We start from the raw sequence: 21779 nt of genomic DNA on the forward strand, positions 1-21779 counted from the left end.
TCTGGGGCAAGGTTGTGTTGTGCTGGCCTCTTTCACTCCAGAGGTAGCTGTATTGTGCTGGGAGTGAGGGGGAATATGGCCCCCTACAGTGCCCACCTTCTAGAGGGTGGAAGTGGGGCTGAGAGGGAAGGGCCTAAGTTTCACGTAGGAGCTGCCCCACAAGACTTCTGAAGGGCTTGGGCCTGGGACCCCTGTTAATCCCATGGGTGCCCCGAGGGATTCCCCCATGACTAGTCACAAGGTGGGGGGTGGCATTTCCCTCTTGGTGTAGAGGGACCCAGGTGTTTTGGCTTCCAGCCTCACCTGCTCTGACCCTGCTCCAGCCCCCAGTCTACCTGGAGAACCTAGGTGTTTGGCTTAGCCTTCCTCCCACCACAGCCATCTGGGCTCAAAGCCCTCTCCCTACTCTAAGCTCCACCCAAACCCCTACTCCCTAGAGAACCTAGGTATCTAGGCCCCTAGTGCTGCTGTGTATTTTTCCAGGTACTACCCTGTGCTCCCTAGTGCTGGTGACAGTCACAGGGCTCTTCTAGCCAGCCTGCCCACATACTCTGGTTCTACTGTGCTGTGGCTGAACTGTCCACTGGTGGTAGTCGCAGTCCTCCAGGAGGGCTCCTCTTTAGCCAGCTCCTCCTATTCGCTTATGTTCCAAGGGTGGTTCCACTCCAGCTGAGATGTCCTACTCTGTGATGGCAGGTCACGAGAGGACTTCCAATAATCAGTTTCCAACTCTGGTCACACCTTCAGTCCTCCCAGCAGGATGCTCCCTAGTTCACTCCACTCTGGGGGGGGCGGGAGGGGGGGGGTCCTGTAATGCAGGCCTTGCTGCTACTTATGATGATGGATGCAGTCTCCCAGGAATCCCTATAATCTATCCACCCTATGGTGAGAGCCACAGTCCTGTGCTTGCTCCCCTTTGCCCAGCCTGTTCTCTGCTCTATGGTCACAGCTGGGGTGCTACAAGCAGGACTGTACTCTATCTGCCTGGCCCTCTACGGTGAAAACTACGATCCTACATGCCAGGCTCTGTTCTAGCCAGCCCCAACTTTATGGTCACACCTGCGGTTCTTCAAGCCACACACTCTCACCATATGGTCACAGGTGCAGGGTTCCACTCTACTGTTCCTCAGCCTTACAGGTGCTACTCTAGCTCAGTTATACCCCAACTCTATGATCACAGCCACGGTCCTGCAAGCCAGGTACCACTCGACCCGTTCCTCCGGGAGGCTCCATTCTACTCTTTTCCACTCTATTGTGAGAGCGCTAGTCATCCACACCAGGCTGCGCTCTATCCCCCCCCAATTCTCTGGTCACAGTGGTGAGGTCCCACTCTACCCCTCTCCACTGTTATGGTGAGAGCCCTAGTCCTCCACACCCCCAACTATGCCTCCTCTCTAGCCGGAGTCAGTGCTCCTTCTCGCTTGTCGCCTGTTTCCTGCAGGAAGCGGAAGCGCAGGATGCGGAAGTGGTGGCGACGCTGGCGCTCGGGGCCCGGGCAAGTGCCACCATGGCAGCGGCGACCGCGGCGGGGGCCGGAGCTGCGGCTGTCGCGGAAACTGGAAGGCACCCGGCGGCCGCGGGGGGTGAGCCGAGGGAACCGAAGGGCGGGGGCGTGACAGGCCCGGCGGCGGGGCCGAGATACACCCACTCGCTCTCGGCGAGTCTGACGCCCCGGGGGGAAGGGTCGAGAGCTGCCAGTTCGGAGCGGGGAGCGCCCGAGTGTAGCAAGGTTTGGGGGCACCTCCCCCGCGCATCTCGGTCCGTTCCCTGCCTCGTTATACTCGGCTGTTTCCCCAGCGCGTCTGCCCCAGACCTGGGCGCATCTCGGGCCTTTCCGGGTGGCGTCCTACTCCGCTGCTCTCCCCCGCCGCACCCCAGAGTTGGTTGCACTTTGTTTTAGACAGGCGGGTCCTACTCGGCTGCCCTCCTCAGAACTGGCTGCATCTCAGGTCTGCCGTTTAACCCTTGTCCCTCCCTAAAGTCGGCCACATTTTGGGCCTCCTTGTGTACTGTTCTACTTATCTGTCCCTTTGCCCCCACCCCAAGCTGGCCGCATCCCAGCCCACTCCCTGCTTTGTTGCACTTAACCACTTCACCACGGAGCTGGGCACATCTTGCCTATATCCACACTCCTTTTGTCCCCTCCCGTCCCCTTCCCCAGCAGGTACAACTGAGCCTGATCCCAGGGGTGGAATGTGGTTCCATTGGTCCAACCACACAGCCATTCACAGCCCCAGCCTGGAGAGGTGGGAGCAGGATGTTTGCTCAGCTGGGCAGGGCTGGAGCCTGAGCAGTTGTGCATCCAGCACGGCATATCCTACTGGTGGCTGCAGCCGGAGCTGGCTGCATCTGGGCCCTCCCCAGGCACTGTTATACTCAGCTGTTCCCCAGCTATCCCACCCCAGAGCTGGCTGCATCTGAGCCCCTTATTCTCAGCTCTTCTTTAAGTGCTCAGAGCTGGGTGCATCTTGGCCCTCCCTGGGTACTGTTATAGTTGGCCATTCTCCAACTGTGCTGCCCTGGAGCTGCGTGCATTTTAGGCATCCCCTATGGAGTGTTATATATACTTGGCTGTTTGCTGGTAATCCCACCTTAGGGCTGGGCACAGCCATTCCCCAGCTGTCCAACTCTAGAGCTAGATGCAACTGTGTCCTTTTTACTGACCCTTCCTCAGCTGCTGTCCGTCAGAGCTGGGCACATTTCAGACCTCTCCAGGTAGTGTTATACGCAGCTGTTCCCCAAACACCCCATCCCAGCTGCATGCTATCTTAGCCAGTTTGTTATACGCAGCTGCCTCAACTCAGAGATGGGGGGAGGGGGGGGTCCCTGTCATATTCTCACCTCCCACCTCATCCCCTTTCTCAAGGTGGAGGTAGCATCAGGCTGGCTTGGTGCTGGGGGGCTCCATGGAGGTCCCAATCCTACTCTAATCCCCCTTGTCTTTGGTCTCAGGCCATCCTGGCCATGCTGGGGGGAGTCCATGGGGGTGGTGCTCTGTGAGGGTTCCAATTCTGTTCTAACCCCCCTGTATCTCTCCCCACAGAGTACCAGCAGGTACATCAGGCTAGTCTGGCCATACTGGGGGTCTTTGTGGGGTTCAGATCCTGCTATAGTGCCTCTTATCTCTTTCACCAGGCCAGCAGCAGATGTGTTAGGTCAGCCTTGCTCTGCTGGGGGTCCCGATCCTGCTCTAACCCCACCCTCCCATCCCTATCTTCCTTCCCAGGCCGGCGGCGAGTGCGCCAGGCCAGCCTGGCTGTGCTGGTTCTCCAGAATGCATCACTGATCCTGAGCATCCGTTATGCACGGACGCAGCCAGGGCCACGCTTCCTGCCTACCACCGCTGTGGTCCTAGCTGAGTTGCTCAAGGGTGGCACTTGCCTCCTACTGCTACTACTGCAGCACCGCGGTGAGATGCCTGCAGGGAATGGGGCTTGGCTGGGGGGCAGAGCTATGGGTTGGAGGGTATGGGGCCTGGCCTGGGAGGTGGGACTCAGGAAAGGGAGGGGGTGGGCTTCCAGCTAGAAGGGCAGGGCCCAGCCTCGGTAATGGCCTTATGGGGAGAGGGCAGGGCCTGGGGGTGGGGTTTGGGGGGGAAGGGGCAGGGCCGGGCCTGGTCTTCTGGTCAGACTTGGGGAAGGAAGAAAGGTGGGAGGGGTGGGGCTTGTTCCAGGAGGGGGAGGGGCTTAGCTGGGCCAGGTGAATAGGGCACAGACAAGAGCAGTGGTAGGGTTACCATATTTCTGATTTCACAAAGGACACCTATGTGGGGTGGAAGGAAGTATATGATGGGGGGCTGTGATATAGCTGCACCCTATCCCTGTCCCTCACTCCAAGCCACAGCCTCCCCAGCCCTGCTGCTGCCCCTCACTCCTGACCCATAGTCTACTGCACCCCAGACCGTGCTGATGCCCCACACTCCCAAGCTGAAGTCCTCTGCCTCACCTCAGCCGTGTTGCCCATGCAATGCCAAGCTGCCCTGAAGAACCTCCCACCCCCTTCCCTGCCCTGCTGTAGCCCCAGCACCAGCAGGCACACACATGTGTGCACATGCATACATACACAGACTTACCTGCCTGCAGCTGCTGGGGTTGCATGCAGAGCATGTGATGCCCCTGCCTCTAACTGTCCTGTGCCCCTTTCCCTAAGCCCCAAGCAACTCCTTGCTGGGGCAAGCCAGGAAGTACCAGGAAAGCAGAGACAGAAAAAAATCCCAGACATTTGCTGATATTTAAAAAACCTGCCCAGATGGAAATGGAAGGACCCAAAAAGAAGATGTTTCCGGGGAAAACCCAGACATATGGTGACCCTACCTAGTGGCTTCCCTTTTACAAGAGGCCTAGGAGGTACTGAGGGAGAGGGCCTGGCACCAATGGGGGGATGTGGCTTGACCCAGAAGGGGACGGGGTTAGCCATGGTTCCATCCCCAACTGAAACCCTTCCCCTTCCCCCCCACCCCCACCCGGCAGGCAGTGTGAAAGCGCTGGGGCTGGCGCTGCACGAGGCACTGGTGGTGCAGCGAGGCGACACCCTGCGCCTGGCCGTGCCAGCGCTCATCTATACCCTGCAGAACAACTTGCAATATGTGGCCATCTCCAACCTGCCGGCTGCCACCTTCCAGGTCAGCAAGGGATCCCCACCTCTGCCCTCTTCCCCCTGCCCCCCCCCCCGATGGGCACGTCCTGGCTTGTTATACTCAGCTGTTCCTCCCCAGAACTGGCTGCATCTTGGCCCTCTATATGGCTTGTTAGACTAGGCCAATCCCCAGTGGTTCCCCACCCCACCCAAAGCTGGGCACATCCCAGCCTATTCTACCCAGACAGCAAGAGTTGGGTGCATCCTGGCCCATTATACCCAGCTGTTTTCCCCCCTCCATGAGGTGTTAGACTTGACAAGCCCCTAGCTATTCCTTCCCAGAGCTGGATACATCCTAGCTGGTAATAATCATCTGTGTGTCATTGTGTGTGTCGTGTCCCCCCATTCTGGCCCATTATATTTGGTTGCTCCTCCCCAGAGCTGGGCATATCTTGGCCTTCTACATGGGTGTTAAACTAACGTGCCCGCCCCCCCTGAAAACTGGGCACATCCTAGTCTGGTAGACTCAGTCTCCCGCACCTCCCCCCTTCCCCCCAATCTGGGCGTATCCTAGCTTGTTATACCCAGCTGTTCCCCACACAGAGCTGGGTGCATCCTGGCCTGTTATACTCAGACATTCCTCCCCAGAACTGGCTGCATCTTGGCCCTCTCCATGGGGTGTTAGACTCGGTCAGTCCCCAGCTGTTTCCCCCAGAGCTGGGTGCATCCCAGCCTGTTGAATGTAAATATTCCCTAGCTGTTCCTCCCCAGATCTGGACCCATCCCAGCCTATTATACTCAGCCAGTCCACCTCAGAGCTGGATGTATCTTGATCTTCTACATGGGGGTGTTAGACTCAGCCAGTTCCCAGCCATTCCTCACCTCAGCTGGTCATATTCTGGCTCGTTATACTCTGTCATTCCTCCCCAGAGCTGGGTGCATCTCAGCCTGTTATACTTGGATTATGCCCCACCCCGGCTGGCCACGTGCTGATTTGTTACACATGTAGGCATTCCCCAGCAGTTCCACCCCAGAGCTGGCTGCACCCCAGCCTGTTATCCTCAGCTAGTCCCCCAGCTATCTCCTCCTAGAGCTGGCTGCATCCTGGCTTGTTTTACCCAGCTGTGTCCAGCTCTGGGGAGCAACAGCAACATCCCAGTGTATTAAATTCAACTGTTCCATCCCAGAGCTGACTGCATCTTGGTGTTTTATACCCAGCCACCCCTCCCCAGAGTTAGCTGAATCCAGGCCTGTTATGCTCAGCCGTTCCCATCTGCCCTGCTCTCAAGCGGGGTGGATCCTAAACGATTATGCTCAGTCATTTCTTAGCTGTTCCCTGCCAGAGCTGGCTGCCTCCCAGTCTGTTACACTCAACCATTCCCCAGCTATTGTGTCCCACCTCCCCCACCACAAGCTGGAAGAATTTTGCCTGTTATACTGAACCATTCCCTAGCTGTTCCACCCCAGAGATGGTCACCTCCCACTCAGTTATACTAAGCCATTCCCAGCTGCCCTGTTCTAGAGCTGGGCACATTCTAGCCTGTTACACACTCAGTTGTTCCCCAGCAGTTCCACTTCAGAGCTGGCTGCATCCTAACTTGTTGCATTCAGCCTGTTGCCCAGCTGTTCCATTCCAGCACCAGCTCTCTCTCACCCCTCCTTTCCCCCCCTCCCTCCTCCACAGGTCACCTACCAGCTGAAGATCCTCACAACTGCTCTCTTCTCCGTTCTCCTCCTGGGCAAAAGCCTCTCGCGTCTCCAGTGGTTTTCGCTAGTCCTCCTATTCCTCGGCGTGGCCTCCGTTCAAGCTGGCCAGGCCAGGGGTGCCGAGGTGGGGGGAGCCACACCTGGAGATGCGTCCCAGCCATCCCAGAGCTATGCAGCCGGCCTGGCAGCGGTGGCAGCTTCCTGCCTGTCCTCAGGCTTTGCCGGTGTCTACTTCGAGCGACTGTTGAAGGGCGGTGCAGCCTCAGTGTGGCTCCGCAACCTGCAGCTGGGTCTCTTTGGCACAGCCCTGGGGCTGCTGGGCATGTGGCTAACAGATGGGCCAGCCGTTGCCCACCAGGGCTTCTTCTACGCCTACACACCGCTGGTGTGGGCTGTGGTGCTGAACCAGGCATTGGGGGGGCTGCTGGTGGCTGTGGTAGTAAAATATGCCGACAACATCCTCAAGGGCTTTGCCACATCGCTCTCCATCGTGGCCTCCACAGCTGCCTCAGTGGGGCTCTTTGGCTTCCGCCCGGACCCACCCTTCCTGCTCGGTGCTAGCCTCGTGCTGGCCGCTGTCTACCTCTATAGCCTGCCCCGCAGTGGGCCCGGCCAAGGGGACAAGGCACCTGGGCCACAGGCCCCACTGGGACCTCAGCCCCCTGGGCCAGAGACGGGAGTGGGCAAGTCAGTGCTGGGGAAGTGATGATGAGTTTGGGGGGAGAGGGAGAATGATAATGAGGGGTTCCCAGTATGGCCAGCTGGGGGCCTTCCAGGTTTCCCAGTATAGCCCGGTTGGAGAAGTGATGGGGATCTCAGTTAGCCTAGTACAGCAAATTGAGGTCCCAGTACAGCTGTCTGGAAGAATGTGATGTCCTCAGCTAGCCCAGTATGGCCAGGTGGTGTCCCAGTATGGCTGGCTGGCTGGGAGAACAGGGTGATCCCAGTTAGCCTAATATGGCCCAGTACCCCATCTCCCAGCCCTGTCCCATCCCATTCCCCCTCATTCTTCCTGAGTTCCCTTCCATAGACCTAATCTTCCCTGCTCCAGGTCTATCCAGTTGCTGTCTAGTGCTCCACTCTCTACCTCCAAGCCCCCTTCCCAGTAACTTCCCAGTATAGAGTGGGGGGGTCAGCCCTGCCACTGCCAAGTTAGTGACCCCAGATGCCTGGGCTCAGGTTGGGGAGGGAAGGTTCAGAGAGAAGGGGCAGAGTCCAAGAGTATATTAGCCCTTTTGGGCTGGTCCTGCCTCTTGGTTATGTCACTGAGGGGCTCCTGTCTCTTAAAAGCCCTTGTGCCCAAGAGCAGGGCAAGAGTTGGTCATGTGCCCTTGAGGGCAGGACTACTGCTGGCATGCCCTATCTTAAAGGACAGCAGTCTCATGGGGGGGGGAGGAGAAACCTGTTCTTAAAGGGCCAGCACATCTACATGTCAGAGGTGATATTGTCATGTGATTGCTTCATGGTGTTATAGGTGGGGAGAACCCAGGAATCTGGCGCTGCCTCCCCTCCCTGCCCAGGCCTGAGTTCTTTCCCTACACTGGGACAGGGGTGGAAGTCCAGACAGCTGGGTTCTTTCTCCATGTCTGTGGCTCAGTTTCTTTTTAAAGCAACACTAACCCCGTACCCAGATGCCTGGGTTCCTCTGTATCCTCCACCCGAGTTTATTTACCACTCACAGCCCAGATACCTAGGTTCTCTTCATGTCTGAGACCTACCGGCCCCCGACACCTGGGTTCTTTCTCCCCACCCTTCCTAACTAACTCCATTTCACCAGGTGGGGGGGAGAGGGTGGCAATCCTGGCTCTAGGCAGGGGGGGTCAGCACCACTGTACATTGGGTTTTTTAAAGGAGGGGTGGGGTCTTTTGTAGGTGAGGGGCAGGGCCCATGCATCTGCTGTCCAATAAAGAGCCTTATTTATTTATCCTGGGTTTTTCTGTGTCTGGAGGGGGCAGGGCTTGCATACACTCTAACACCATTAAGGGGGGGCAAAGCTGGCTGCAGCTTGCCCTGTTCTTTCAGCCCCTTCCCAATGGCCCCACCCCACAGCCTGCTACATCTCAGCCTGTTACACTTGGCCAATCCATCTGAAAGCTACCCACCCCTCAGTGTCTTGCTCTACCTGGCTGCCCCGCCCCAGAGCTGGGTGCCTCATGGCTTTCCCTGCTGTTCCCCAGCAGCTCCACCCCAGAGCTGACTGCATTGCAGCCTGTGATACTCAGCTGTTCTTCAGCCCAGACCTGCCTGAATCTTGGCCAGTTATATTTGGCTGATCCATTTGAGTTGGATGCCTCTGCTCTGTTATACTCAGCTATTCCTTGTCCCTAGAGCTAGCCGCCTCTGGGCTTTCACAATGCCCTGTTACACCCCAGCAGTTGCACCCCAGACCTGGTTGTATCCTGGCCTGTTGTACTCAGCTGTTCCTCATTCCAGAGCTAGCTGCATCTTGGCCTGTTACACTTAGTGATGGGTGCCTCTTGGCCCTCCTGGTGTTCTGTTGTACTCAGCCCTTTGCCAGCAGCTCTGCTGCAGATCTGGCTATATCTCAGTCCTCCTGTGGGGCATTATAAATCAGCCATTCCCCTTCCCAAGAACTGGCTGCATCTGGGCTCTCACTGCCATTATACCTAGCCATTTCAACCCAGAACTGGCTACCATACTCTTGCCATTGCCCACCCCAGATCTGGACACCTCTTTCCTACCTGAAGTTGCCTCTGTTCTCTTTTTCCCCCCTCCAGGGCACCAGAAAAGGAGAAGGGCTCCTGACTGCAGCCCTCAGCTACATGGATCCACCCCAGAGCTGGATGCAGCTCAGACCTCTCCAGGAAGTGTTATACTTAGCCAACCTCCAGCTGCTGCACTCCAGAACTGGATGTATCTTGGCCTGTTCTGCTCAGCCTTTTCCAAGTTGTGGCACCCCAGACCTGGGCACATCCAGGCCTGTTCTACTCAGCTGTTCCCCAGCAGCTTCACCATAGAGCGGACCACATCCCAGTGCCAGGCAAGATCTGCCCGACTTGGAGCCAACTGCCCCCAGCTCTGGTTGCAGGGAGTGGGGCAGGAAGGTTTCAGCTTATCCCCCCCACCATCAAATCTGGGGTGCCTGGGTTTTTGGGGAAGGAATAGGGGCCTGGAGATTTAGACTGGGGGGAGAGAAGGTGGATGCCTGGGTTCCCTGGTGTAGGCATTGCAGCTGGGAGTCCAGATGCCCATGTTCCATCCCCAGCTCTGGGGAGGTCAGGGGGCCTGGACTTCTGGGTTCCCTGGTGAGGCTGGGGGCTTAGTGTAGGGGAACCCAGATGCTTGGGTTCTCTAGCAAGGTAGGGGAGGGGAAGCTGTTGGGATAGTGTTAGAGCCAGAACCCTGGACACCAGGGGTCTCTGCCTGTTCTCCCCGTCTGTTTCTACATCAGTGGTGCTGGGGGCAGAGGGTGGGGGTTCTACCTGCACCTACTTTTTTTTTTTTTTACTGGAGCTTTGGCTATTTATTGTGGTGCTAACGCTGTTTTTCTAAACTAAGAACTGAATCAGCGTTGTCTGTGAGGGGCTGGGAACCAAACACTTGGGTTCTCTTTGGGGGCTAGGTGGGATTACATCTGATCTTCTGACCCTTCTGTCTGACAGCAAGTGAATGTAACCTTCCCCCCACACTGTGATCTTGGCAGACACTGGCCCAGGTAACCCCTTCTCTTACCCCCAGAGCCCCACGCCCTCTAGGCTCTGCCCCACCCAGTGCCCTGTACTGGCCTTGATCTGCCTCTACCACACTAGCTTTATTATATCAAAACAGAGAATTTTGGGTGGGGTCTGGGGGGTCCCCATATGGGCTTCTGAGCAGGGAAGGTACTAGAGAGGAGGTCTGGGGGATTCCCAGGGCAGGGTCTAAGGGCCCCAAAGAGGGTGATCTCTGCATGGGTGTGGGGGGATCTGGGGCACCGTAAAGGGGGCTCCTAAGGGGTCTCTGGGAGTCCCTACTGCCAGTGGGTGGCAACAGGTTCCCATGGAGGGGGGCTGGGGGTATGGGGAGGTCCCTGTGGGGGGGTTTTGGAGGAGTCCTGGATTCCCTGTTGGTGGGCTTTAGGGGATCCCAGGGAGTCTGGTTTGGGGCACAGGGGTCCTGGGGGAATCCCAGGGGGATTGTAGGGTTTCAAGGGGACTGGAAGGATCCTGGGTTCCCCATGGGAGGACTCTATAGAGGATCCCAAGAAGATCTGGGGGTCCTAAGCAAGTCCTAGAGAGGGTCTGGAAGGTTTAAGGGGGTCTAGGGGGTCCTGGAGTCTCTGTGGGGGGGCTCAGAGTTCCCAGGGTCATCCAGGCCCAGTCAGTCTTGCTGCTTGGCACGTGAGGCCTCGGCATTGGCACGCAGTACAGCTCCAGGGCTGGGGTAGGGTCGCTGCTGGAACAGTGGCCCCGCAGCTGTTGTGTCGGCCCCCGTCTTCGCCTCGTTGCGCTTGGGCAGCCCCGTCGACCACGTACCCCTGCCCAGGGAAGGAGGCGAGGTCAAGGGGCTGGCCCTGAGCCCCTAGTAGCCACATGCCCTGGGAATCTCTCCTCCCTCCCAGAGGAGCTAGCTTGCCCCCATGTGGTTCTGCCTACTCTTAGCCCTACCCCCAGAGAGTGGGCCATGCCCCATGTGGCTTCATTCATCCTCAGCCCCCCCACCCCCAGGGCACTAGCCTCAGCATGTGGCTTGTCCCACCCCCATGTCGCTCTGCCCACCCTTAACACTGCCCACAAGAAGCTGGCCACACCCCCATGGGGGTCTGCCCCCACTAGCTTGATTTCAAAGACCTGGGCCCCAGCCCCCTAAGAAGTAGCCCCACCCACCAGCCATCAGGCCCTCCCCTCCCCATCAGCTGCAGGCTCCACTCCCAACCCCCTTAGGTCTCAGTGCAGCTAGGCTCTGCCCACCTGTTAGGCTCCACCTCTTGGGCTCAGAAGCCCCTCCTCTAACCACTCCAGTACTCACCGGGGGGCATCTGAGTAGGCACTGGGGTCCATGGGGTCAAGCTCTTCATCCTTCCGGCTCCCTGAGAGTGGGAGGGAGCCTGATGTAAGTCTGCCCAGGCTGGATCTAGGCCCTACCTAGTGCCTGCTTGACTCCACCCCCATTGCCTCCAGCTCCAGCCCCTCCACTTCTAGCCTCACCCCAACAGTCCCCCCCGCCATCAGCCCATGACCCTCCCCCAGGCCTTGCCAACCTTTTTTGCTCTTGCTGTAAGGGGCAATTTCCTCCCGGCGATGAAACCGCCGTTCCTTAGCCTCCTCATATGGGCGCTCAGGCTTCTCTTCTGCCTCTGTGGAGTGGGGAGAGGGGGATGGGAAGGTAGGGAATTTAGGCATCCAAGTCCCCATCCCCTACCCACTCCAGAGAAGGAACACAGGCATCTGGGGCTCCAACTCTGACATACCTGTGTCCCAGAGAAGGGAGAAAAGAACACAGGTGTTCCACTCCCAGATCCCACCCACTCTGGGGTGGGGACTCAGGTGTCTAGGCCCCCCAGCTCCTACTTTCTCCAAGTTGGAAACTCAGCTGTCCAAGGCCCTGCCCCTCCCCGCTCTTTACCTAGGTTGTTCTTTAGCTTCTTGGTGGCCTTGATGATGACAGAGTTGGGATCATTAGGGGACAGCCAGGACACCAGGTCATTATCCACATTCCAGTAATACGGTAAACCACTGGTGGAGGCAAGGAGGTGGTAATGAGTCTGTGTATGTGGGGGTGGTGGAAATGCAGCCTGCTCTAGGGTGGAAAAGGCAGGGAACAGCCAAGCATAACAGGGCATATACGGGGCAGCTATGCAGCCAGCTCTGGACTGGAACAGATCAGGAATGATTTGGTATAGCAACACAAAGAGGGCTGAGATGTCACTAACTCTGGAACAGGAGAGCTGGGAACACCCCATATAATGCCATGTAAATACAGCCCAGAAGTACCCAGCTCTGAGATGGAGTACATGGCTAATGACCAAGTTTAACTTCCCATGGGGAGTGCTGGGATGCAGCCAGCTCTGGGGTGAAACAGGAAGGGAATAGCTAAGTATAACACTAACTGGAATAAGCTGGAATGATGCCCCACCCCAGAACTGGCTGCAAGTATACCACCATTCAAAGAAAGCCAAGATGGACCTAGCTCTGGGGTGGAGGTGGAGAACAGCCAAGTATAACACTGGTAACCCACCTGAGCTCCAGCTGCATTTTGGTCTATTACAGGCAAAGACAGCTGAGCATAACATGCCATAAAGAGGGCTAAGAAGCACCCAGCTCTGGGGTGGAGCAGGCAAGGAACAGCAGAGTACAACATTGCCTAAAAGAGGTCAAAATGCAGCCAGCTCTAGGGTGGGACAATCAAGATCACCAAGCATAACACCATATAACTAGGGCTGAGATGCACCAAACTCTAGGGGGAGCCACTGGGGACCAGCTGAGTGGAACAGGCCCTTACCAGATAGGGTCAAAGACCTTGTACCAGTTGGGTGGCAGGTTCTCAAGCCGTGTGGCCTCATAATCCACATGGTCATCATCATAGTCCTCTGCAATGATCTCCTCCTCCGGCTCTGGGGGGGAAAATAAGTGTGTGTGGGGGGGGGGGGTTAGAGTGGAGGGCAGTGCTGGGAGCCCAGATGCCTGGGTTCTTTGGGACTCTGGGAAAGGAAGTGGGAGGAGGGTCATCCATCACTCCCAACCCACAACCCCCCTTCCCCGCAGAGTCCCTCACTCCTGACCCAAAGTCCCCCAGTTTGAGTGCCCTAAGCCCTGACCTGCAACCCTCCCTCCATATTGATGTCCCTCACTCCTGACATGAAGCATTTGCAATTGCTTTGTGGGCATGGGGGGGCTCACCAGGCTCCACGTGCTTGAGCAGGCCCCTCTTGGCTAAGCGGGACTGAAGCGCAACAGGCAGTGGCATCTGGAACAGCTAGATGGGGAGCAGAGTCAGTAAGGGGGCTCCTTAGGGTGGGGCTGCACCCCACACCGCCACGCCCCTTTTACTAGCCCCGCCACCACATCCTTCCCCCGAAGCCCCTCCGTTCCCATAGTAACTCCCTAGCACGTGGGGTCCCGGGACCCCTCCATTCCCTACCTGCAACTTCCAGCTACACTCCTGAGTCCGCGCAGGCGCATCAGGCGCCCCTGTGGCTTCAAGGCCCGCCCTTGCCTGCGACATGTGACACGCGCCAGCCAAATCCAGTGCTGCGGTTGTCATATACAGGGGGCGCCGGGGACCGAAGCTGGACTAGAGAACCGCTATCACGTGATAGCAGATGATCAATCAGAACAGCGAAACGAGTATCCTCTTGTTACGTGACGCTGTTTAAGGAGGAACGGCCTTCCTTCATGTGACAGCAGCCAGCCAATTATGAGTGCTCTACGGAAAAACAAAACCCCCAACATTCCCGTTGTCACGCGACGAAGCTGGTGCCGCTCCTGGCCAATCAGAGCCGGTGTTTGTCTCTGCCACCTGCCCTTTCCACGTGAATCAATAGGGACCCGTAGCGCCCCGCCTCTATGGGATTAAGATCGGATTTGGGAAAAGAAGTAGTTTTGTCTCTCCTTTGTAACGTGACCCGTGAGGCCGCTGCCTGGCGCGATGGAAGAATACACCCGGGAGCCCTGGTAACTGCGGCGGGCGGGCGGGAGGAGGAGGGCAGCGGGTCAGTGGATTTGCCCTAGGCTTCTTCTAGGGGCCCCCGCGTCCATTTCGCCGTTTGGGGGGTGGGAGAGAACGGACGAATCCATTCGTAATTGTGGAGTGGAGGGAAACTATCGCTTTCTACTTCCGCCCGCCGACCCGGGTCAGTTTGGGCTATTCCGTGTTTGGGAATGGGGCTGGGTCGGAGATATCTGCTTTTGTCATGTAATATTAAGCAATAAGTTCAATTCTCCTCTTCCTCCGCCCCGCTCCTGGCCACTTGGTACCTCGTACCCCGCTAGGTTCTATGATTAGGCTAGTGTATTGCTAGGTGCCGTGGGTGGCTCTGGACATCTGACTGCGCCCCTTCCTTTGAAATTATTTCCTTTCCCATTTCCGGCCCCTTAACGGGGCTGGAGGTATCGTGTAATGGGAGGGCGGGTGTTGCAGGGGGTGGCTGTTCCTGACATCTGACTTCCTGCAGGTACCTACCCCATTTTTGGTACTTAATACCACTCACCCCATGTTCCATGGCTGGGAGAGGCCATTGTGGCTGTGGCTGTTATTTGTCTGCCCCCTGCACTCACACATTCCCGTTCCTAGGCACTTGGTATCTCCCTCCCTTGGGGTGTCTATGGGAGGACCAGTCCATTTTGTGTAGAGGTGAGGGTGATGGCTCTTCACTCCTGACACACCCATAATCCTAGCCACTTTGTAGCTCTCATCCACTGGGGTAGGTGAGGCCATTGGGGGCTAAGGCAGGGCTAGTTTTTGACAGCTAACCCACTACATGCCCACCCACATTAATGGCCGGTTGTTATCACCCACCCTATTGGGTTCTATGGGTGAGATATTCCACTGCCGGCCAAGTTGGTGGGAAGGGGGGCTGTTCCCAACTCACTCCCAAACCCCATTCCACCTTGTCTTGCAGCCCCTGGCGCATTGTGGATGACTGCGGCGGTGCCTTCACCATGGGTATCCTTGGTGGTGGTGTCTTCCAGGCCATCAAGGGCTTCCGCAATGCCCCTATGGTGAGTGGTCCCGCCTCCTGGCCTCTGGCCCCACCTACCCTCATTTTATCCCCTCAAGCTCTGCCCTCTGCATGGTCCTGCTCTGCTCCTTTTACCCTTGAAAGCTCCTCTCCATTTTTGTCCCACCCTCACACAGATTCAGGGGGGTGGAGGACAGAGTTCTTGGGGGTGGGGGCAGAGGGAAAGGCAGGAATCACAGCTGACCATAACATGTCCTGTGCACTTCACAACCCCCTTCCCTCCTCCACACCATCCCCATTCCAATGCAGGGTGTTCAACACCGACTTCGGGGCAGTGTCAATGCTGTACGGGTCCGAGCCCCCCAGATCGGAGGTAAGTTGCGGGATTTGGTGGGGCACAGGAAGCAGGGCCTTGCTGTGGGGGTGAGGTAGGGCAATTGAGAGACAGAGCCTGGTGGTGAGAAGGCAGGACCTAGTTGTGGGGCCAGGGAATTTGAGGGGCTGGGGTCCTGGCAATTAGGAGTGGGACTGGAGGACATTGGGGCAGAGTCTAGTGGTGGGAACAGGCCTGGGAAACGTTTAGGGCAGGGCTTGACAGTGGGGGTTGGGGCTGAGGGAGGGGCCCTGGGGGAAGCAGGTGGGGCCAGGTAAATATGAGGGGAGGGCCTGAGTGTAGGAAGGTGGGGTCTGGTGGTGTGGGTTGTGGCTGGGGGACAGGACCTTAGGGGCAAGGAAATTCAGGGATGTGGCCTTGGGATGGGTTGGCTGGGCTGGGCAACATTGGGGCAGGGCCTAGTGGTGGGAGGCAGGGCTGAGGAAATGACCCCAGGCCCACCTGCACCACCAGGCTCTGGTATCATTACAGGCAGAGCCAGTAGTAGGAGTGGGGCTAAAGGACACAGTCAAGGGAAGAGGGGGAGCTGGGGGCAATGAGAAGTGAATCTTGTTAGTTGGGGCATGGTCTGCCCACTCCCTCTCCCAAACCCAGGCAGCTTTGCAGTGTGGGGTGGCCTGTTCTCTACCATCGACTGTGGACTGGTGCAGGTGCGGGGCAAAGAGGATCCCTGGAACTCCATCACCAGTGGGGCCCTCACAGGTGCTGTCCTCGCATCCCGCAGTGAGTGATGGACTCAACCCTGCCTCATGGCCCCTCCCCTTTCCCTAGGAAGAAATACAGACACTTCTGGGGGGAAAAAGCAGCTGCTTAAAGTGCCCCACAGTGCCCTTCATTCCTGACTTGTAGCCCCATTTGTTCTCCAGTTCATGGTGCTCTCCCTCCTCCTGCAGGTGGCCCTCTGGCCATGATGGGCTCAGCCATGATGGGTGGCATTCTCCTGGCCCTCATTGAGGGCGTTGGCATCCTGCTTACACGCTACACAGCCCAGCAGTTCCAGAACCGTAAGGAGTTGGGGAGAGTTAGGGTTAGGGTCAGGGTGATGGGGCCTGCATGTTCTGAGTGAGGTGCATTACTGGGATGAGGGGATTGTGGGTTAGAAGTAAGGGACAGAAAGTGGGGGCTACAGGTCAAGAGTCAGGGGAAGTTCTGGGTGATTGGGGCCTATAGGTTGAGAGTGAAGTGCATCACTGGGAGGTCTGTGGGTTGGGATGGGGAGCACTACTGGAATGGGCCACCTAAACTCCATATCCTGTTTTCTCAGCCAATCCCTTTGCAGAGGACCCAAGCCAACTGTCCCCCAAGGATGGTTCCACCTCAGCTGGCTACCCAGGCTACAGGCAGTACCAGTGAACCCTTTCTGGCATCCTGAGAAGAAGAGGGGCTGCTTGCCCCATGCCCATAGACTGGCTCTGCCCTTTCTGGCTTGTGCATGAAGGGCTGGGGAAAGGGATGCAGCCCCTCCCCTGCCGCCCCAGGCCAGGGGGCACCATCCTGATCTCAGCATTACCCCATTTCTGGGGGTGGGGTGGGGGTCATTTATATTTAAAGAGGTTTTTACAGTGGTTGAATAGAGAGAGATTCTTACAACTGTGTTGGGTTCATTTGGGGCTGTGGGGAGGGGAGGGGCGGGCTGGGGCCAGGGCAGGGCACGTTTCCTAGTCAAGATCCAGCTGCTTCTGGGGTGGAGCAACGGCTGCAGCCCAGGGGCTTTGGGCATTAGCCCCCCCCGGCTCCAGGACTCTGGTTCCAGGCTTTCTATGTCTTAGCCATGGCTGAATCTCCCTATATCCTATTGGCTAGAGGCTTTGGCTGGGCCTGTCCCAGCCAATGACGCTGCAGCATCATGGGAGGAGGGGAGCAGTGGTCCTGATAGCCAATGGCCGTACGCCTTTCTTAGCTAGGGCCTGCCCCCCTGCCATCCAAATTGCCTCAAGTCTTCCTGATGCAGGTCCCGCCCCTAGCCAGGCACTGGCTCATTCTGTGGCCCCACCCCTGAGCCCACATGGCCTCAGCAACCACCACAGCCAACCAGCAGCCACCCTGGCTTAAGCTCCCGGGCTTGGTCTGGGGTCCGTGTTCCCATTGGCTGACAAGGAGGGACAGGCTAAATTAGATGTTTGGCTGCCTCCTGTAGCTATTGGCTACAGTGGCCTTGCGTTGCTGCCCACGGACTCTGCTATTAGTCAGGCTGGGGCTTCAAGTGCGCATGGTTCAGTTGCCTCCTAGGGCTTGAGTGGAGAGTGGTGTGCTGGCAGGTGCGTGGCGAGCAGGAGTGGCGGGTGGCCCAGGCGTGGGGTGTCCCTGGCCTCCGCCTCCTTCCTGTGAAGCTGGGCACCCAGACACCTGGTTTCCTGCCAGCCCCTCAGGCATAGAACCCAGGTGTCCAGGTCCCTTTGCCCATCAGGCCACCCATGCCAACCCCACCTTCTTTTTCTTCCCTCACAGGTGAAGCTCTGTTTTCTCCAGTCCATGGCACCCGAGGTCTCGCTCCCACTGCACCCCTACTGGCCGCGGGGGCTGACGGTGCCTGGCTTTTTGCCCAACGAGCGCCCAGCCTGGCATAGCGTGGCATTCATCTTTGGGGCTGCCGGCTCCCTAGCAGCCCTCACGTGGCTGGTCAGTGGCAGGGCCTGTGGCCCACAGAAGGGGCCTTGGCGGCGCCTGGCGCTGTGCTGGTTCGCTATCTGCGCCTTCATCCACCTGGTGGTCGAGGGCTGGTTCAGCTTCTTCCACAACGGCCTGCCTGGGGACCAGGCCTTCCTCTCCCAGCTCTGTGAGTGCCTGGAGGCCTGGGCTCTGTGCCTGGAGAGGGTTGGAGGGGGCTTGGAGGCTTGGGTGCTGTGCTTGGGGCAGGCTTGGGAAGGGTAGCGTTGGGAGCATCCAGATGCTTCAGTTCTATGCCTGGGAGAGCCTGGATACCAGGGATCCATGTTGGGGGCTGGGGTGTCCCAGACACCTGGGTTCCATGCCTGGGGAGGGTTGAGGATGGACTCGGCCACCTGTTACACAGCTGGGGGCATTGGGGGGTGCCCTGATACCTGGGTTCCACCCCAAAACTGCCTGATTTTTGCCTTGTTTTCCCTCAGGGAAGGAGTATGCTAAGGGCGACAGCAGATATGTCATGTGAGTGCCAGGGCCAGACACCAGGCTTCTGAAAGGGGAGGGGCTGGGTCCTGGGCACCCAGATACCTGGGCTCTTTGGGAGAAAAGTGGGGTTGGAGGCTTGGAGCTGAGAACATGACCCAGGAATCTGGGATCCTAGCGTAACCCCCACTTCCTGGGCCACCTCTAAGAGCACCAGTTTTCCCCACCCCCCTGCTGTGCTATGTGCTGGGGCTTTAAGTTGGGGGGGGGGGCTCAAGCTGCAGAGGAGGATTGGGGCATAAGGGTCCTGACTTGGGGAAGGGGGGCGGTTCACGGGGTGGGACTGGCAGAGAAGGTGTGGAGCTTGGGGGAAGGGGTAGGGCTCAAGGTGCTGGATGTGGAGAGAAAGTGGGTGAGATTTGAAGGGATGGGTAGGGCTTTCAAAAGGGGGTAGGTCTCGAAGAAAAGCAGGGTTTGCAGGGGAGGGGCAGGACAGGGGAAGAAAGGGTGGGGCCTGGAAGGTTTGGGGCTTAGAGGGGAAGGGGCAGGAGTTGGAGAAAAAAGAGGTGGGGCTTGGAGTGTCCCAGCTCAAGGGGACAAGAAAGTGGAGCTTAATGGAGCAGGGTGGGAACAATAGAAGAGAGGGATTGGGGTTTCCAGGAGCACAGCTTGGAGGTGATGAGAAAGGGCCCCAGTTAACCCCTTTCTCCCCACAGTGGGGATGATTTTACAGTGTGTGTGGAGACAGTGACAGCTGTGGCCTGGGGCCCACTCAGCCTGGCCACGCTGGAGGCCTTCCTGCAGCACCGGCCTGGTCGCTTCCTGCTACAGCTTGTTGTCTCCATGGGTGAGGCCTGGATACCTGGGTTCCCTGCATGGGAGGGGGTTGTGGGGTGAGAGCAGGACGTCTGGGATCCTGGACACCTGGGTTCTCTGGGAGGTGACTAGAGGATGGTGGGTTGGAACAGAGGAGGCTGGGATCTAGGAACCCAGACACCGGGGTTGTTTGGTGGTTTAGAGCAGGTGCCTAGGAACCTGGATGCCTGGGTTCTCTCAAGGGGAGCAGGACTTGATTGTTTAGAATTGAAGGATACTGGGTGTCTGGGTTATGTGGGAGGGGAGTCAGGGCTGGCTTGGGTTTTGGACCTGGGGGCATTGAGAGCCCGGGTGCTCGGGTTCTCCAGGAGGAACAAGTGATGAGTTGGAGCAGAAAGGGGTGGGGAAGGGGGATCTGGACATCCAGACACCTAGGTCCCACACTCTCTTTCCCTCTCCCCCTCCCCAGGCCAGCTGTATGGGGTTGTGTTGTACTTCCTGACGGAGCTACGGGCAGGGCTGGCCCACACGCCTGCAGGGCACCCTCTGTACTTCTGGTTCTACTTTGTCTTCCTCAATGGGCTGTGGATTGTTGTGCCTGCAGCCCTGATCTGTGATGCCTGGCACCATCTCTGCACTGCGCAGCGTGCCCTTGACACCCCCATGGGCAAGGCCCAGTGATTGGTGGGATGGGCCCAGATGCCTAGGTTCCTCCTGCAGATGGGGTGGGGGGAGCCTAGACACCTGGGCTCCATCCCTAGCTCAGGAGGGGGAGCCCAGCTGTGTGAGTACTTTCCGAGATTTCTGTCCCTACATTTGCAGAATGTTTGGATTTCTTCAAAAAGCGGGGGGAGCCTGGACAACTGGGTTCCTTCTCTGCATCAGAGGGGGGGAGTTAAGATGCCTGAGTTCTTTCTCCAGATTAGACAGTGTTCCTGTCCTGACACCTGGATTTGGTTCTCAGGTCAGGATGGGTGAGCTAGGACACCTGGGTTTCTGCTTGGGAAGGGGCGGGCTGAACATCTGGTTCCAGTCCTAGAGCAGTAGGGAGGAGCCAGATGTCTGGGTTCTTTTCCCACACTGGGAGGGAGTAAATCAGAAAGCCTGGGTTCTCTCCTCAGATCAGGTTGGGGCAGGGGGAACACACTAAGGTGCCTAGGTTCCATCCTCAGGGAAGGAAGAGCTAGGATGGTACAGGTTCTTTCCCTACACCTGGTGGTGGGGGGAGCTAGACACCTGTGTTCTATTTCCTGCTTGGGGTTAAGGGAAGAGGCCACCAAACTTTTAGCCACAGCTCTTTAATCTCAAGGGGGTATTCCTGGGTTCTCTCTGCAGCTCTGGGGCTATTTGGATTAGAGTGGTGTGAGTGGGGAGGTTATTTTGAATAAAGGTGTTTTCTAGCCTCACTGGCCTCTTGTGTGTTTTTGGGCCCTAGTGTGGAAACCCGATGCAGCCCCTAGCTGTATCTGTGGGCTCCAAGTCCTGCCCAGTGTTGGGGTCCATTTGCGGTGCGGGAGAAGAATCCCTCTACCCCCTGTCCACAAGGCCGGATCTGCAGGATGAACATGCCCGGAGCAACATGTTTAAGGTCACAGTCTGGCCCTTGACCCAATTTTGGCCTCAGTGTGCCATTGCCTGGACCTGCGTCCAGAGCTAATGATGTCATAGCTTTGGTTCAGCTACATTAAGGATGTAGTCATCTGACCATTGGTTCAACTACAGCAATGACATCACCTTGGCCAGATTCAAGTGATGTGAGCAGGTAGATGACTTAACTGAGATCCAGCAGTAGCTGGGAAGGGTGTGCCCTGCCCAATGCATTGTGGGCCAAGAGGAACATCATAAGTAGTAGTGCTGGTGTGTAGGGGGTGCACATGCACCCCCTGAGTGCTGGTACACCCCCTGGCAGCCAGTGTTCCCTGCTTAAGTGACAGGCAGGTGGGCCAGACAGAAGTGCTGGTGTTTCCCCTGAGAGCACCGGCCAGGGAGTGGGGATGCCAGGAGAAGCACCGCTGGCACATCCAGGTTGGCACAGTTGGCTGCAGGTAAGACACCCCCTGCCCAGCCAGTCTCTGACTGGGGGTGGGGGTGGGGGGGCCAAGTACTCCCCTGACTTGGGAGGTACCACCTGCCCATAATGAGTAGGGTACTCTAGTAGGCAGCCAGCCAACTTCAGGAGATTGTGGGGTCAGCTGCACGTTTGCAGACCGATTAGCTGAACAGCCCTGTTGGTCCTGCCCCTTGCTGCTGAGTGGTTGTGAGGGTTTTAAGGCAGGGGTAGCAGCCATCTTGGGCTCTCAGTGATGGCAGCTGTCTTTTAGCTTCCCACAATGCACAACGGCCACAAGGCCAGGAGTCCCTATTTTCAGTAAGTTCAGTTTTTTTTTCCACAGATTTCTTGGACAATGCTGTATTTCACAAAATGTATGTTTTTAGTAGGTCTGTAGTCTTGGCAGTGGGATAGAGGCAGGGTCTGTAGGACTCTGAAGTCTCACCCACACTACGGGTAGTTCTGCCCTAACGGACTGTTTTTGTCCCACCCTTTTGTTTCCTCATCACTTGAAATCACTTCTGGCCAT

The 21779-nt window shown here is 57.5% G+C and overlaps 4 protein-coding genes across 6 annotated transcripts; 3 read left to right on the forward strand and 1 right to left on the reverse strand.

Moving 5' to 3' along the window:
* The first annotated feature begins 32 nt into the window (after window positions 1-32).
* Window positions 33-8207, forward strand: SLC35A2 (solute carrier family 35 member A2). The gene is made up of 4 exons (XM_090060867.1): window positions 33-1583; window positions 3227-3409; window positions 4470-4621; window positions 6260-8207. Exons 1-4 carry the CDS (start codon window positions 1508-1510, stop codon window positions 6986-6988), a joined length of 1140 nt encoding a protein of 379 aa, XP_089916993.1. The 5' UTR covers window positions 33-1507; the 3' UTR covers window positions 6989-8207.
* Window positions 8208-10036: 1829 nt separating this feature from the next.
* On the reverse strand, window positions 10037-13623 carry PQBP1 (polyglutamine binding protein 1). Its single transcript, XM_090060914.1, has 7 exons — window positions 13364-13623; window positions 13123-13198; window positions 12725-12836; window positions 11849-11958; window positions 11484-11579; window positions 11252-11312; window positions 10037-10760 (listed from the first exon to the last, which is right to left on the reverse strand). Exons 1-7 carry the CDS (start codon window positions 13484-13486, stop codon window positions 10604-10606), a joined length of 735 nt encoding a protein of 244 aa, XP_089917040.1. The 5' UTR covers window positions 13487-13623; the 3' UTR covers window positions 10037-10603.
* Window positions 13624-13721: 98 nt separating this feature from the next.
* Window positions 13722-16701, forward strand: TIMM17B (translocase of inner mitochondrial membrane 17B). 2 transcript variants are annotated; one of them, XM_090060933.1, is made up of 6 exons: window positions 13722-13896; window positions 14844-14943; window positions 15213-15276; window positions 15892-15999; window positions 16191-16301; window positions 16562-16701. In XM_090060933.1, the coding sequence occupies exons 1-6, from the start codon at window positions 13871-13873 to the stop codon at window positions 16648-16650; spliced, it is 498 nt and encodes a 165-aa protein (XP_089917059.1). In that variant the 5' UTR covers window positions 13722-13870; the 3' UTR covers window positions 16651-16701. The 2 variants fall into 2 exon arrangements, with proteins under 2 accessions (XP_089917059.1, XP_089917058.1); XM_090060932.1 differs by having other exon boundaries at window positions 13736-13896; window positions 15892-16020.
* Window positions 16691-20606, forward strand: EBP (EBP cholestenol delta-isomerase). 2 transcript variants are annotated; one of them, XM_090060919.1, is made up of 5 exons: window positions 16691-16825; window positions 17746-18073; window positions 18387-18423; window positions 19101-19231; window positions 19670-20606. In XM_090060919.1, the coding sequence occupies exons 2-5, from the start codon at window positions 17770-17772 to the stop codon at window positions 19879-19881; spliced, it is 684 nt and encodes a 227-aa protein (XP_089917045.1). In that variant the 5' UTR covers window positions 16691-16825; window positions 17746-17769; the 3' UTR covers window positions 19882-20606. The 2 variants fall into 2 exon arrangements, with proteins under 2 accessions (XP_089917045.1, XP_089917044.1); XM_090060918.1 differs by lacking the exon at window positions 16691-16825 and adding an exon at window positions 16918-17555.
* The last annotated feature ends 1173 nt before the right edge of the window (window positions 20607-21779 follow it).

Source organism: Crocodylus siamensis, chromosome 8, assembly GCF_052110815.1.
Source record: "Crocodylus siamensis isolate JL-2025a chromosome 8, ASM5211081v1, whole genome shotgun sequence".
Lineage (NCBI taxonomy): Eukaryota > Metazoa > Chordata > Crocodylia > Crocodylidae > Crocodylus > Crocodylus siamensis.

Bases quoted from the DNA above. Each gene is read 5' to 3' on its own strand.
- SLC35A2 (XM_090060867.1), top strand. From the start codon at position 1,508: ATGGCAGCGGCGACCGCGGCGGGGGCCGGAGCTGCGGCTGTCGCGGAA. The intron at 3,410-4,469 runs GTGAGATGCCTG...CCCACCCGGCAG, and splicing joins GCTACTACTGCAGCACCGCG to GCAGTGTGAAAGCGCTGGGG. The intron at 4,622-6,259 runs GTCAGCAAGGGA...CCTCCTCCACAG, and splicing joins TGCCGGCTGCCACCTTCCAG to GTCACCTACCAGCTGAAGAT.
- PQBP1 (XM_090060914.1), bottom strand. From the start codon at position 13,486: ATGACAACCGCAGCACTGGATTTGGCTGGCGCGTGTCACATGTCGCAG. The intron at 11,959-12,724 runs GTAAGGGCCTGT...TGCCTCCACCAG, and splicing joins AAGGTCTTTGACCCTATCTG to TGGTTTACCGTATTACTGGA. The intron at 11,580-11,848 runs GTAAAGAGCGGG...CCCACTCCACAG, and splicing joins GAAGCTAAAGAACAACCTAG to AGGCAGAAGAGAAGCCTGAG.
- TIMM17B (XM_090060932.1), top strand. From the start codon at position 13,871: ATGGAAGAATACACCCGGGAGCCCTG. The intron at 14,944-15,212 runs GTGAGTGGTCCC...ATTCCAATGCAG, and splicing joins GCTTCCGCAATGCCCCTATG to GGTGTTCAACACCGACTTCG. The intron at 16,302-16,561 runs GTAAGGAGTTGG...CTGTTTTCTCAG, and splicing joins AGCCCAGCAGTTCCAGAACC to CCAATCCCTTTGCAGAGGAC.
- EBP (XM_090060919.1), top strand. From the start codon at position 17,770: ATGGCACCCGAGGTCTCGCTCCCACTGCACCCCTACTGGCCGCGGGGG. The intron at 18,074-18,386 runs GTGAGTGCCTGG...GTTTTCCCTCAG, and splicing joins GGCCTTCCTCTCCCAGCTCT to GGAAGGAGTATGCTAAGGGC. The intron at 19,232-19,669 runs GTGAGGCCTGGA...CCCCCTCCCCAG, and splicing joins ACAGCTTGTTGTCTCCATGG to GCCAGCTGTATGGGGTTGTG.